The sequence below is a fragment of the Anolis carolinensis genome, chromosome 1 (assembly GCF_035594765.1).
Source record: "Anolis carolinensis isolate JA03-04 chromosome 1, rAnoCar3.1.pri, whole genome shotgun sequence".
Classification (NCBI taxonomy): Eukaryota; Metazoa; Chordata; class Lepidosauria; order Squamata; family Dactyloidae; genus Anolis; species Anolis carolinensis.
Genome location: NC_085841.1, coordinates 261,189,517 through 261,204,301, shown reverse-complemented (window position 1 = coordinate 261,204,301; position 14,785 = coordinate 261,189,517). Strand labels below are relative to the sequence as shown.

General features: G+C 36.7%; 1 protein-coding gene across 5 annotated transcripts in view; it reads right to left on the bottom strand.

The window, feature by feature from the left end:
• Nucleotides 1-3,991: 3,991 nt before the first annotated feature.
• Nucleotides 3,992-14,785, bottom strand: part of cpt1a (carnitine palmitoyltransferase 1A) — a 51,768-nt gene continuing 40,974 nt past the window's right edge. For all 5 annotated transcript variants that reach the window (XM_016993615.2, XM_003214787.4, XM_008108753.3 and 2 more), the window contains 8 exons: nt 14,554-14,659; nt 14,163-14,279; nt 13,261-13,425; nt 10,427-10,561; nt 9,300-9,452; nt 8,467-8,571; nt 7,561-7,653; nt 3,992-6,055 (listed from right to left, as the gene is read on the bottom strand). In XM_016993615.2, coding sequence (XP_016849104.1) covers nt 5,969-6,055; nt 7,561-7,653; nt 8,467-8,571; nt 9,300-9,452; nt 10,427-10,561; nt 13,261-13,425; nt 14,163-14,279; nt 14,554-14,659 — 961 coding nt within the window. In that variant the 3' untranslated portion in view covers nt 3,992-5,968. The remainder of the gene's footprint in view (nt 6,056-7,560; nt 7,654-8,466; nt 8,572-9,299; nt 9,453-10,426; nt 10,562-13,260; nt 13,426-14,162; nt 14,280-14,553; nt 14,660-14,785) is intronic.

The window sequence follows — 14,785 nt, the reverse complement described above, 5'->3', positions numbered from 1 at the left end:
GGCTGCCATGATTCCATAGCATTGAGTCCTAGCAGTGAAAGTGGGTGTCAATTAATTCTACAGTGTAGGATGTACCCTTTAGCAAATGCATCCTGCTTTGAGGGCCCTAAAACTGCCTGACTTTTAAAAAAGTGAACTATTTGCATTTTCTAAATAAAAGTTTCATCTTTTGGTGGGTTGCTGTGAATTTTCCGGGCTGTATGACCATGCTCCAGAAGCATTCTCTCCTGACTTTTCACCCACATCTATGGCAGGCATCCTCAGAGGTTGTGAGGTATATTGGAAACGAGGGAAGGGGGGTTTATATACCTCTGGAAGGTCCAGGGTGGGGGGAAGAACTCTTGTCTGTTGGAGGCAAGTGTGAATGTTGCAATTAATCACCTTGATTAGCATTGAATGGCCTTGCAGCTTCAGAGCCTGGCTGTTTCCTGCCTTGGGGGGATCTTTTGTTGGGAAGTGTTAGCTGACCCTGACTGTTTCATGTCCTGATTGGGATTACTGTTTATGTTTTAAGTTATTTTAACTTTTGTAAGATGTGTTATTATACTTTGATTTTATTGTGTTACTGTTTTTTTTTTTTGATGTAACACTGTTTTAGGCTTGTCCCACTGTAAGCCGCTCCGAGTCCTTTGGGAGATGGAGCGGGGTATAAATAAAGTTTTATTATTATTACAGTAGAATCTCACTTATCCAACATAAACGGGCCGGCAGAACATAGGATAAGCGAATATGTTGGATAATAAGGACAGATTAAGGAGAAGCCTATTAAACATCAAATTAGGTTATGATTTTACAAATTAAGCACCAAAACATCATGTTATACAACAAATTTGACAGAAAAAGTAGTTCAGTACACAGTAATGTTATGCTGTAATTACTGTATTTACGAATTTAGCACCAAAATATCATGATGTATTGAAAACATTGACTACAAAAATGCGTTGGATAATCCAGAACGTTGGATAAGCGAATGTTGGATAAGTGAGACTCTACTGTATTACATTATTATTATTATATGTCTGAAATTCCCGTTTTAAGAGTGTTGTTCTTTATTTACTATCCTTGATCTTTCCGCCCATGAAAGAGCTTAGGCCTCATCTACACTGACCATTTAATGCACTTCAAAGCTTCATTCAAACTGTGACAGCCAGACATCAAACTCCGACAAAAGAAAGAAAAAGAAACCCCTTGATTTGTGATGCATGTATTTTGCTGTATGTATTTTATGTTGATCCGTTTTGACTGTAACAAAGGTGGGTAACAAAAATTATGGTAATGGGGATGGCGATGATATTGGTTTGTGGACTCTTATCCGGGCATCAAACTGGTTTCAGGATTTCCTATGTAATCATTTGCACAGCGAAAACACTATCTTCAATAGTGTTTTGAAACTGCAGTAAATGGTCAGTGTAGAACAGGCATGAGCAAACTTGGGCCTTCCCTCCAGGTGTTTTGGACTCCAACTCCCACCATTCCTCACAGCCTCAGGCCCCTTCCTTTTCCCCCTCAGCCGCTTAAGCGGCTGAGGAAAGGGCCTGAGGCTGTGAGGAATGGTGGGAGTTGGAGTCCAAAACACCTGGAGGGAAGGCCCAAGTTTGCCCTTGCCTGGTGTAGATATACTTTGCTGCTTGTGACATGGTAAGATCTAGAACGTAGATCTACAAAGTACCACAGAAAATCTAGTCATGTCAGTAATATGGCCCTAGTTTATACCATCACTAGTTCTTCACTATCAATTGATTTTGCTGAAGCTAAGTAGGCTTCCTTCATTGCACCTGTTTAATTGCTGTTCCCCCTAAATGTAGTACTAAAGAACATGTAGCTATTTTTGACATATTTCCTCAATAGTTATGAGGAAATGCACTTTGAGCAGCGAGTGTCGGCAGGCTCCAAATAAGTCAACGTCTTAAGCATTGACTGTATAAACCCGTTTGGTCCTCCCTGAAGAGGTTCCCACTTCCCAGAAACCCGGAGGGAAATGAACTTCAAATAATAAAGTTTAATATGAAAGGCCATCATATTCAGAAAACAAGTGATCGCTTAAGTAAGTAAAAAAAATTAGTAAAGCATCTTCCACAGGCAAAGGATAAGGAGAAACAAAATGACAGTTGGAGCATAAGCTGTCGAAGGCTTTCGTGGCCAAAATCACTGGGTTTGCTGTGAGTTTTCCAGGCTCACAACCTCTGAGGATGCCTGCCATAGATGTGGGCGAATCGTCAGGAGAGAATGCTTCTGGAAATGAAATGTTCCTCTCAGAACATGGCCATACAGCCCGGAAAACTCACAGCAACCCAGAACATAAGCTGTTTATCTGGTTTGCTTCCCCACCCATGCCTATGGGCAAGTTAAACTCGAACAAACCACAAGGCAAAAGTAACATTCTCTTTAAAAATAAATCAGCAAAATGCTTGGCATCCAAGAAGGTGGTGAATGTCTATCACATCTTTCTATCCCGTATATGATGCTTTGCTTATACTATGCAGTGCTGGCCTGAAGTATTCCACTTTATGTGAGCAAAGGATAGGAAGTAGGTCACATATGGGGAGAACATGAAGGAGCGGGATTGAGAAATACTTTGGCATAAAAGCCAAATATGCTGCTGAGAGTTGCACCATTAAGGACAATTTTCCTAAATTTTGCACTATATTATTTGAAACAAGTCAATAATAAGTCAGCCAGAATAATGTAAGGAACATAATTCTGTATTGTGTGATAGGGGAGAGAATTATAGTATCAGATTGTTAAGGCAGCAGTGTGGTGTCATGGTGTGACTGTTTGACCAGGGTTTGAATCCATGAACACCACCAGGTGACATTCGGCAATTCACACTCTCTCAGACTCAGTGGCAAACCTTTTCTGAATAAATCTTGTGAAGAAAATCCTGTGGTAAATTCATCTTGGGGTCGCCATAGATCAGAAACAGCTTGAAGGCACACAACAACAACATCAGACTGTTCTTGTATGTCCCTTTCTTCATAATTGAAAATAAAACTGATACTAGTTATCCTGTACATTATTTCAAATGATTACTTGGGAAATCCATTCCATATTAATTGAAATCACATTTACAGATTTTAAGTATGTGTTGTGATTAATTAAATTATGAGGGCAACTGGTCAGAGAAAGCAGTATCCACTACTGAAAAGCAGAGAATGTAATTTGGCAAATCATCATCATCATCATTTAATTACTTATTAATCGCCCTCCATCCACGATACTCTAGGCGATTTACAAGATAAAAAGGATAAAAATACATACATACAAATATTAATAAAATTAACATAGATTAAAAGCTCTAGTAAAGAGCCAGGTCTTGAGTGCTAGGGTGAAAGGCCCTAACTCACGCATGGCTCTCATATAGGGCGGCATCAGACTGTTATTTATTTTATATATATCTGAATGTCCCATGTCACTAATGGGAAGGGACTTGCTATGCAAGATGGGGGCAATTTTGGTTTTTGAGGATGACGGCAGCTGGAGATGGGTTTTCGGGGACAAGGCTACACGCTTACCTACACAATGCAAGACAAATAGAGATTTGCAGGCCATTGAAAAAGAAGGATGGAAAAAGTATGCAGTGTCTGGAGTTTGGGTAGAGGATAAGCCTCCAGGTTTAGCCAGATGCATACCCCCAGTAGTTGTGGAAGTTAAAGCAAGTGCAGGACCAGTCTCCATTAAATAGTACCCTGTCCCACGAAAAGCTGTTGCGGGAATTCAAAAACATCTCAGAGGTTCCCTTCAAAATAATTAGTCACAAAAACTGTGATATTTGGAACTTAATTCTGTTTTCTTTTCAACCTAAACTATCAGTTAAAATATCTTGCATTATATTTATTTGAAGTTTGCCTGTAACCATAATGTGTGCTTATTTATATTTTCTTGTCCTAGAGTGTGATGGTATTATGAGCTTTTTTAGAACTCGACAGAACATTAAGAAAGGACAAAACCAAACTATTCCCATCTTTGACACACAAAAATACACAAATAAGAATTATATTAATTTCTTTATTAAGGCTAACTTATGTTTACTGTGCGCTTAAAGATTTACAACCAAAAGAACATTATTTACACGCAGCTGACATTCTAAGAGAACATAAACCAAACTTAGCACGTGTCAAATAAAAAATACATGACACTTACCCTCCAGACACAATAAAAACACTACGTCCTCAGTCAATTATACATTTACATTCCCTTAAAGAATGAAAATTTGCATTGATAATACACTAACTGTGATTACATTGAAACATCTAAAACCTGAGCCAAACCTAAGTATGCATTTAATTAAAAAAAACCCATCTTAAAAATTAATAGCGATTGGTCAGTGGTCAATATGATGTGTGTACATGTAAAGCTCCCAAACACCTGACTCTTGCTGCATTACTTCCAGGCTGCTGCATGACAAGCAATATGTCATTTCTGTTCATAATTTCCTTGCTTATTTAACATACCTGATCATATAAAATATGTTCAACCCATTCCTGTGGGGGTGTATTCTGATATGTAATTTACAGAGCAATGTATCCCATCTATACCTCCAGCCTATGTTGAGTAAAAAGAATTTATTCATATTATGCATCCTCAGATAGAAAGAGAGCTCTTTTCTGCACCATCCATTTGTTATAGCTATTAGAAACTCTGGAGCATCAGGATTTTAAAGTAAAACATCTGAATTTGTGGCATGCTCTTCCTCATACCCATCACATTTAGAATAGTAACTGTAAATTGCTGCAGCATATAGTTAGGTTTTTTTAAGGTTGCCTAGAAGATGTCATTGTTACATCTTTGTAACAAGTTTTTTGGTAAATTTTCTGCCAGCTATATAATCCCATATCCATTTTCTGTAATTTCCACTAGACATTCTCTAGTGATTCATGATTTGTTATGTTCTCTACTTTTGAAAAGCATCTTGAAGTGGTTCTCCACACTCTAACCATAAAACATTCAAGATATTTATTAGTAACCTCCATTTATTAAGATTGCATATGAGGAGTTGTTTAAGGCAAGAGGGTGAACAACTTACAATATGTCAGCTAGGCTGAGTATAGCTTCTGTTTGTCGATTGTCTAACATCTAAAGATCAGCCTTCCTTAGTGGACAAAGAATCTGAGGTCAAGCAACATTTGATAACCTTGAAGTGAACTATACAGAAGCAAAAATAATAGTCATTTTAAAAAGTAGTGTAGAAATTATTCAATAAGATCAACAGACAACGGAAATCCATGAAACATTACATACAACACTGTTTAGAAACGTGCTCATATTTTTCCAAGTTTTATTATGCCAAAATAAATGACAGAATCCTGTAACTATTTTCCAAATTCAGCAAATTTTGCTTTCCAAACTTTCAGAGATAATTATGTACGTTAATGTAACTAAAAAGTGTTTGTTAACTGTCATTGTTGAGGCACAATAATTTTACCACTGACCTATGGCAATATAGGCTTTGTTTCAAGCAGCATAACCCTTTCCCACTTAGCACATTGCAATAGGTTTGTCAAATGTGTGTTTATGCTTCGATTAGTGACACTCCTATTTAAGGTGAATGCCCAAATTGTCACTTACTGATAAAAAGCAGCAAATATATTAACTGATGCTTTGCTACTGATATATTTCAGATTTCTTGTTGACATAAAACTGGAACCCACATTTTTCATCCCTTCATTTACAGAATACAAGTAGACATATTTTAAAGTAAGAAATGATCAAATGTACAATGAATTAAGAAAAGCCTCAAATAATTGTTGTCACCTTGCAGCTTTCCTACAAATACCGAGAGAATGCAAGTCATCTCATGTGGAAAAGAAAACTCTTCTGAATGTGTACAATGATGGGCTCTGGCATCTCTCACAAGTAATCTTGCTTCAATACCCTGGAATGGACTACTGCTTGGCATGGCTTATTTTCAGTCATTGATCAGAAGAGTTCTCATGCCCAACACAGGACTGATTTACCAGCTGTTAGGGAATCACTTGGTAGAGTTTTTGCCAATACCAAACATGTCACGGATGTCACACAATGCTCGTTTGATGTTTTTCCCAAAACGATGGGAATTCTAAAGACAAACATAAAGTGAGTTAGAAATCCAAATTCACAACTGCATCAAGCTCTTATATTGTACATACTATATACATGCATACCTATAGGCAAACATAAAATACATAGAGATAATTTATTCATTATGATTTCCTTATTGCAGCTTTAAAAAAAAAAGAGAGTGTGTGGCTAGTAAGCTTTTATAAAAAGCAACAAACTTGTCTTACCAGTAGATTCAATAACATGCCCCCCCCCCCCCAAAAATCTTGGTGTTTTGGTTTTTAGGCCTGCTCCTGGATTTATTTGATACACTGATTCTGAAAATTGCATTAGATAGATTGCATCAGCCGTAGTTTCTTAGGTATGTGTGTTGAATGACTGAAAATTTGTATTATAAACCTGTGTTTTGAAATGAAATAAGTAGATTTTCATGAAGTATGCTTTTTGAAAATTTTAATGTTTCCTTCATCCTTAAAAGATAGTAATTTAAAATTAAAATATCCTGATTTTTATTGGAGGAACAAAGTGGTATATTCTATACCTCAAAGATTAGAGCTGAAAGGGGAGTACTGGTGCCATTTTTGGAATCAGCAGGTCAGATATACCCAGAAACAAGTCTAACATTTTAGGAACCAAACTATATGGTGTAATAGATTCAACCTGTGAGAAAGACTGAGACTTCTGGCATAAGCTTTTATAGGCTAAGCCTACTTCATCAGATATATTGAGGGAATTGCCTAGGATCAGAATTTTGTAACTATGAATGAACAAATGGCATGTGTGAATAGAAATAGAAATCCAAATTTTGTGAAAACAATAATAACTATGGTCATTGGGGGACAAAGACAGGTGGAAAGATGTTGCTTAAAGCCAAGGTGAGTACATAACCATACAAATGATGGAAGGAGTTAATGGGATGCAGTATGGAGCTAGCTGGAAACCAAATGTCATAAACAGACCATGAGAGCCCTCATGAGGCTGGTTAACTAGGGTTATAATGTGTGTAGTGTGCCAATAAACTGTTGTCTATAATCAACCCATTGTTGATTGAGTGGAGTTTGTGCATAAGTTCCAATTTTGCCATTTCTCTTTCCTATCTTTTTTTTTGCAGTTTTTTGTTGTTGTTCAAGGATTGTTGTTCTGAGATCAGGGATGGAATGTCCAGGATGAGTGAAGCACTCTACAACTGATTTTTGTGACTTCCCATTCCTGATGTCTGATTTCTATCTGTTTATCCTCTGGTGCATAAGTTCCCTTCTGGGACAAGTCCACCTAAATTCCAAACAGTAAACCCCAAAACAACAAATCATGCATGCATTTATCATAAATTGAAAACTAAGTCTCTATGTATATGTCATTTATATTTTACAAAATCTTATCAATTCAACTTTCTAAACAGACGCATTTTAGTTAAATATATTAAATATATTCCAAGAACAAAACTACCCTAACAGAAAAAGATAGATATTAACTAATGTGCATAGAATAGACTTAATGGTCTTTAAATTTAATAAAAATGCTTACTGTTTCAGGACAAGAGTATTTGCTGGATACATGGAAATTTATGAGATTATCACCCACAATTATATAAGACACACCATAACCGTCATCAGCAACCTGTAAAAGATAAATTTTCAAGTGCTTTAATTTGTACAAACTCATACTTTATTTGTATTTCACTCCTCTAAAATACTTATGACATGTATAAAGACCTCAAGATGAAGTACAATCAATAAAACAAATGCAAATCAAAACAAACCTGCAATCTAACAAAATGAAAACCAAGCTATGGTCAATAACCCCCCAATATCTGGATGAAGGAGCCCCCAGATGGCGTAGTGGACTAAGTGACTGGAAGGTTGGGTTGCTGACCTGAAAGTTGCCAGGTTCGAATCCCACCTGGGGAGAGTGCGGATGAGCTCCCTCTATCAGCTCCAGCTCCATGCGGGGACATGAGAGAAGCCTCCCACAAGGATGGTAAAACATCAAAACATCCGGGCGTCCCCTGGGCAACGTCCTTGCAGACGGCCAATTCTCTCACTCCAGAAGCAACTTCGGTTGCTCCTGACACGAAAAAAAAAAAATCTGGATGAATAGTAAATTTTAACTTGGTGCCGTGATCAACTTAAGTGACAGTCAGGCTATTATAGGAAAGATATTCCACAACTGTAGTATCATAACCAAGAAAGCTCTCTTCTGTGTTTTCATTTATTGAAATGCTCCTAAAGTGGGACATCAGAGAAGCGTTCTTTCAATAAATTGTAGTGATCCGACAAATATAGACAGAGACATACTCCCTCAGGTACTGAGGTTCCAAACTATTCATGGCTTGAGGATGGTATTCTCCCATGTTAGCATAAAAACTACTACAAATACATAAAATGCAGTCCCTAGCATAGCTAGTCATTCTGCAGGTATCATTCAGCTTACAGGGCCAAATCCTCCACCACTGGATTCCATCCCTGGATTCTTGTTCAGATCAATATGCTGTTGAGGTGTTTGACTTGTTGAAAGCCTCCAGGGCTCTGACAAAACCTGAGAAAGGAAAAAGATACAACATGTAGCATATTTATCAGCTGTTTGCAAGCAACGATAAAACTGTTGTTTTGAAGCTACAACCCATTCCTTCTTCTCTAACTTTTGGGATGGTGATTTTTGGGACACATATATTACAACTAGGGGAAATAAGTCATCCAACAATGACACTACCACTATATTCACATGTGTGCCAGTGATCACACTTCATTCATCTACTCATTTCATCAATAAACATCCCACCTTTCTCCCAAAATGGGTTGCAAGGCCATAATTAGTGAATAGTAAATTGTAAGACATATGAATGCTCAATAATGCTTGCCAGTGGCAAGGAGTGTACTTTAGATGTAAAGAAAAGAACTATTTTACTGCGCCATTATATATGACGGGACTTGAGCATTAATAGATTTTGGTATTTACAGGGGATTCTGGGACCAAACCTCCATGGATACTAAAGGCCCACTATAATGTATTTTGTAATTCTTGTTTGAAGAAAATGAAACAAGTCAGCAAGCTCATACTATTTATCCACTATACTTTTGAATGTCTACTTTTAATATGAATATATCATGCTTCTATATTTCTTGTATATTACATGTTATCAATGCACAAATTACTTTAATTAAATCTCCAGCAAAATCATTTTCACGCAAGCTTTATAAAAATTCCAGAAGGTTTCCGTAGTTTTTGCTTATAACTTAATCAATAAATACAGTTTGGTCACTTACTTCCTTAAGGAAAGGCGATTCAACTGCAAGGTACTTTGACACTACATAAAGGCAGAAAAGGTGACGATCAATGCCATTACCAGTCATGGCAAGTCGATACAGGAGCTGATGATGAGTAGCAGCAGCTTTGAATAATGCAATCTTCTTTTCAAGCTGTAGATTAAGGGGAGAAAACCATGATTATTTTAAACTATAGCACTAAGATAGTTTGCAATTCTAGGGCATGGCATTAATAAAAGAAGCTCCATTAGGGGCCAAAAGTAGGCACACAGAACTCTCTTAACTTCCCCTCAGTTGCTGTAACAACCACTACAGATGCCTGGCAAGTGTTCATTTACTGTTAGCACTACTAGGGCTGGATACACATTTACATTCTTTGCCCAATGAGGTTCTATTGTTTTTTTCCTTCTCACTAATTCTCATAGCAAGACAATTCCAAATTCAGTAGGATTAGACTCTGGATCTCTCAAGTCTTAGTCCCATACTTTAATCAATAATTCATGCTGGTTCTCTCATTAAATTCCTTGGGTGTCTTACTACGGTACTTCTGCTGAAGTTTATACTGTGGGGCACCTGGGTCTCATGAATATCAGGGACCGTTATAAAAAAACAGAGGTAAAAAAGCAGATGGTGCAAGCTAATTAAAAACATATCTGTTTAACAAAACAATGAATCATTCACGGAGATTACTACGTCACCTAATTGCTAAATAAAGGGACAGCTAATTTCTGTATCAGTGCAAGATGGCCTTTCTTAAACTTTGGGCTTAGATTAGTTGAACAAAACAGAGAATGTGGATAGTTTAATTAATGAAGAAGCATATTTGTTTTCATTAGAATATAATTTACACAAGACTTTAAACTGTTCAGATCACTTCCTAGAACTTTACTGCATAACATTGATCTATACTAATACTGTATTAAGAAAATATAAGCAAAATGTATTTTCAATGCACTACTTGGATGCTATTTAGATATTTAGCTATATTAATAGTTCTCTTACAACTGCATTTATTGCTATTATGGACAGGAAAAATATGACCTTTTTTCCTTAGATATCACCAAAGCCAAAAAGCACTTACATGCACATAAATCTACACCTAAAATTATTCACCATATTAAACTCACAGTTTCAGATGGATCATCCATAGCTTTCACAAATTTGCATGACTGTGTAGTACATGAACGAACTGTTTCTGTTCTACCCTCTCTGAATAGGCGCGTCATAGATGCTTCATAAGTTAAGCAAAATTTACCCATATCCTTAAACAAAAATTAAAAAAAGAAATTTTAATGAAAGTAGTATGTTCAATGTGAAATCCCACAATACAAATTAAATTAACATAAACATTATAATCACATATCTTAAATATTATGGCATGCTTTTAAACCCTTGCTCTCTCTTTTGAGTAGGATGTATAATTTCATTCAATATGCCCTGAGTTCTGATAGAATTATGAGAAAGTTACATAAGCACCCTAAATTATGGAGAGCAGCATGGACTACACATATATATGTATGAGAGACAACATTAATAGTATGATACTATGGTAAGAAAATCCTTACAAACATCAGTTAGATGTGGATTGGATGCAATGATAAAAACAGCCCTACCCAGAAAATTAGGAACCCCGATGGCGAAGTGTGTTAAAGCACTGAGCTGCTGAACTTGCAGACCAAAAGGTCCCAGGTTCAAATCCCGGGAGCGGAGTGAGCGCCCGCTGTTACCTCCAGCTTCTGCCAACCTAGCAGTTCGAAAACATGCCAATGTGAGTAGATCAATAGGTACTCTGGCGGGAAGGTAACAGCGCTCCATGCAGTCATGCCGGCCACATGACCTTGGAGGTGTCTACGAACAACGTCGGCTCTTCGGCTTAGAAATGGAGATGAGCACCAACCCCCAGAGTCAGACATGACTGGACTTAACGTCAGGGGAAACCTTTACCTTTACCTTTACAACCCAGAAAATTATGAAGATTTACTGTCTCAGACAGTACACTTCCCATGAAGCTGTTCATATGGGAAACTTAAAGCACAATCAATCCTATAAATGTCATCTAGTAACTGATTTCCTAGCTGCTTTTCACACAACTTCACCCAAAGTAAAATGTGTACAGGATGAATTTCCAATTTTTTGCACTTCCCCCTACCGCCATTGCCAAAGAAACTGGTGTACTACGTTGCACAAAGAAATGGCTTAGTGTTTTCTCTGCATCTTTTTGATACTTTTTGAGACAGTGCAACCAGAATGGCACATGCTATTCCACACGATGGATTTTATTGAGAGCATCAAATTTCCCTGCACAATATTTTGCATGTTACTACATCTTACTTACTGTTTTGCATCTTGTTTCTCTCCACAGTTTTCCTTACCATGTTTAACTTTGTTATATTGCATATCCCAGAGTTGATGTGAACATCTCCAAAATACTTAACTATGCTGTGACAGCCAGTGGAGACCATAATAATAGATGTACAAAGTTAAGGTTTTTTTTTAACTCCAATGTACACACATTTTCACTGTCTCATCTTTAATCTGATCTGCTCTTCTGGATTCAACCAACTTAAATAATTCTATCAAAGCCTCAACCTGATTGTTAATCCCAACTAGAATAAAGCCTTAAATTAAATTGAGTTTACATAAGAGTTATCTTACCATACTCCCACTGATTTAGTGTATTTACTTTTGTCTAGTCTAACATTTAGGTTACATTCTGATTATCTTGCCTTTTATAAAGACTTCAAAACTTTTGATGCCAAATGGCAATATTGTCAACAGGAATTTTATGTGTGTATGGTGGATGTCTTTTTTATAATCCTCTTTTAAGAAATTTGCATTTATTCTGCTTCCTGTTACTGATTTCCCAGTTTATCATCCGACTACTACCCTTTTCAGATGACTTTGGAGTGGGACTATGTTAAAAATATTTTGAAAAACAAAGTTTGGATTAGATCGCATATGGGAAGAAAAACAAAAAATAAATAAACCAAATTCTTGCTTATTTTTCCTCATGAAAGTATACCAAATTTTCACAGAATATGCATTTCTGTGTCACAAACTCATCTTTGGGACTATATACATTTCTTCACTGTAAGTCTATGTTGTGTCTATGCAATCTCATTTATGTATTATTCATATTCTTTGTCACCAAACTAAATATACTGCCAATTCCAATTTTAAAAATTAAAAACCTATAAAGTGGGAAAACTGCATATTCTGTCTCAATTTAGACAGAAACTATTGAAGTCTTGGGAATGACCGTGTTTTTCTATTTGCAAATTCATCTCATTTTATTTCTTCCTGTCCAATATGGCAGGGGAAGTGAATTACTCCTTAGCCTGTATTCTTGGGACTAGATGGTGGTAAGACTTTACCAATTTTTTGTATACATATTTTTATTTAATAATGAAATAGCACTATTTTTTAAATGAAAGAAAAAGGGAAAAAATCAAGTCAATTAAAATATATACTATCAAGACACAGAAAGATGCCAAGGGAAAAGTCATCAGCAATCTTCAGCAGCTATACTCATCAAGGAGCAACAAGAAGGTCCAAAATTATACAGGAAAGGTATTAACATTGCAAGGGCCCTTTGTTAAACAGAACTCAGTACTGAGTAGGCAGTATGGAATATAGGTGTAAAAAGTACAGTCCTCCGGTGGTAGTTAAAATGCTGAAACTGCAAGCCATCCGGGAGACCACACTTTGTTCATCTGGTTGCAAAAACACTTTGATCAGGGAAAACCAAGGCTTGATGTAATAGAGCTATGTTATGCACTATTAGATGTAGAAATGAAAAGCTTCTACATCACTAAACAAGTCTAGCATGGAGCAAAAACAACATGATATGACTGAAATAGTAGTAACATGGGTTACAGCATAACTTTTGCAGAAGCTTTTATTTTTAATTTCAAGATTACATTTATATGGTATTTAAAACAAGCTAATAATAATTACTTACCCGATAGTGAGCAAGTTGTAAGGCGAGTTGCACAAATGCATCAGGACTAGTTTTTGCTTTCTTCATTAATCCCTTCCCAAATGTGTCGAAAGGAAATGAATGGAAATCCACATCATCTGCTAGAGGCCTTGCAACGGCCAGGGATCTTTCAATTACTTCTTGACACTAAAAAGCAGTGTTTTAAGTATGATATTATTCAAGTATTCTCATAAGGCAAGACGATTAAAAATAAATATTTTGTCTTAGCAATATTATACATTTCTAAATTAACATACAACAGCTTCTCTGGTCTGTTTCTCTCTGAAGAAGAGAAGTAATCTAAAGAATATATTACGTTTCTGTCATTGGTTTGTCAAGGGAAAATTGGATCTGTGTTTGGACAACAGATGAAGCAAATCATGAAGCAAAGCAGGAAAATTCAGGCACCATGCTCTTTTGGTGGTAAGTCAGGATTCCTATCGATCCCTAACTGACTGCTTTTGTCCAAAACAGACCAATTATGTGGCATTCCCATAAATAGAACCCTGCTTTGAATCTAGCAAATTTGTTAGTTAATATAAGTCTCACTGAGACTCATTAATTTCATGTTCACACCTGCATCTCTAAAATTACTTCAAATCCCCATTCGCCAGTGGTTCTCAACCTGGGGTCCCCAGATGTTATTGGCCTTCAACTCCCAGAAATCCTAACAGCTGGTAAACTGGCTGGGAGTTGTAGGCCAAAAACATCTGGGGACCCCAGGTTGAGAACCACTGCCATATGCAAACACATTTTATACACCATTGCTGAACATTTACTTCAGGGACCTTTATGAAAATATAGCCAAACCAACCAAATAAATGTTGCCTCTCCTATATACATCACCATTTACATTGATTGAAGAATGACTTCGTAGTACTCACTTCTTCAAGGATTTCCCATTGTAGTCTGCTAGGCATAAGGATACCAGAAGAGGATTCTCCTTTGCAATGCCCGTCTTCTGTGTAGCCCAGCTCAAGGCAGTCAGAAAACATGACATTCTGTGGAGGAAAGGGGAGATGAATCCACCATTACACACCCTATAAATACACTGCAGCAGAACATGAGTCTAAACACATGGATTAAGAATAAAGTATAAAAGGAAAATTAGTATGAGCAAACTTACTAAAATTTATGTATTTTTCAGCCATGTTCTTTGTATGTCAGACAAATTTTAAAAAGGAAGAGAAGACTTAGAAAAGTAAAAGTGGGAAACATCTCAGTCAAATCTATGAAGAAGCCCTGTTTGTATGGCTAATTCAGCTACACACTTACCTCCCAAAGATGACCAACAATAGGAGCATCCGCCCATGAATGTTCAGTATTCAGGCCCATTTTACCATTCTTGAACACTATAAGGGTGAATGATTTGTCAAACCACCTAGAAAAGACAAAAAAAATGAATGTTAATAACCATAATTTGCTGTTTTTATACATCTGGAATGACACTCTTTTATTGCCATTTCAATTCTTTTTGGAAGAGATGTAGGATAGTGTCCAAATTCAA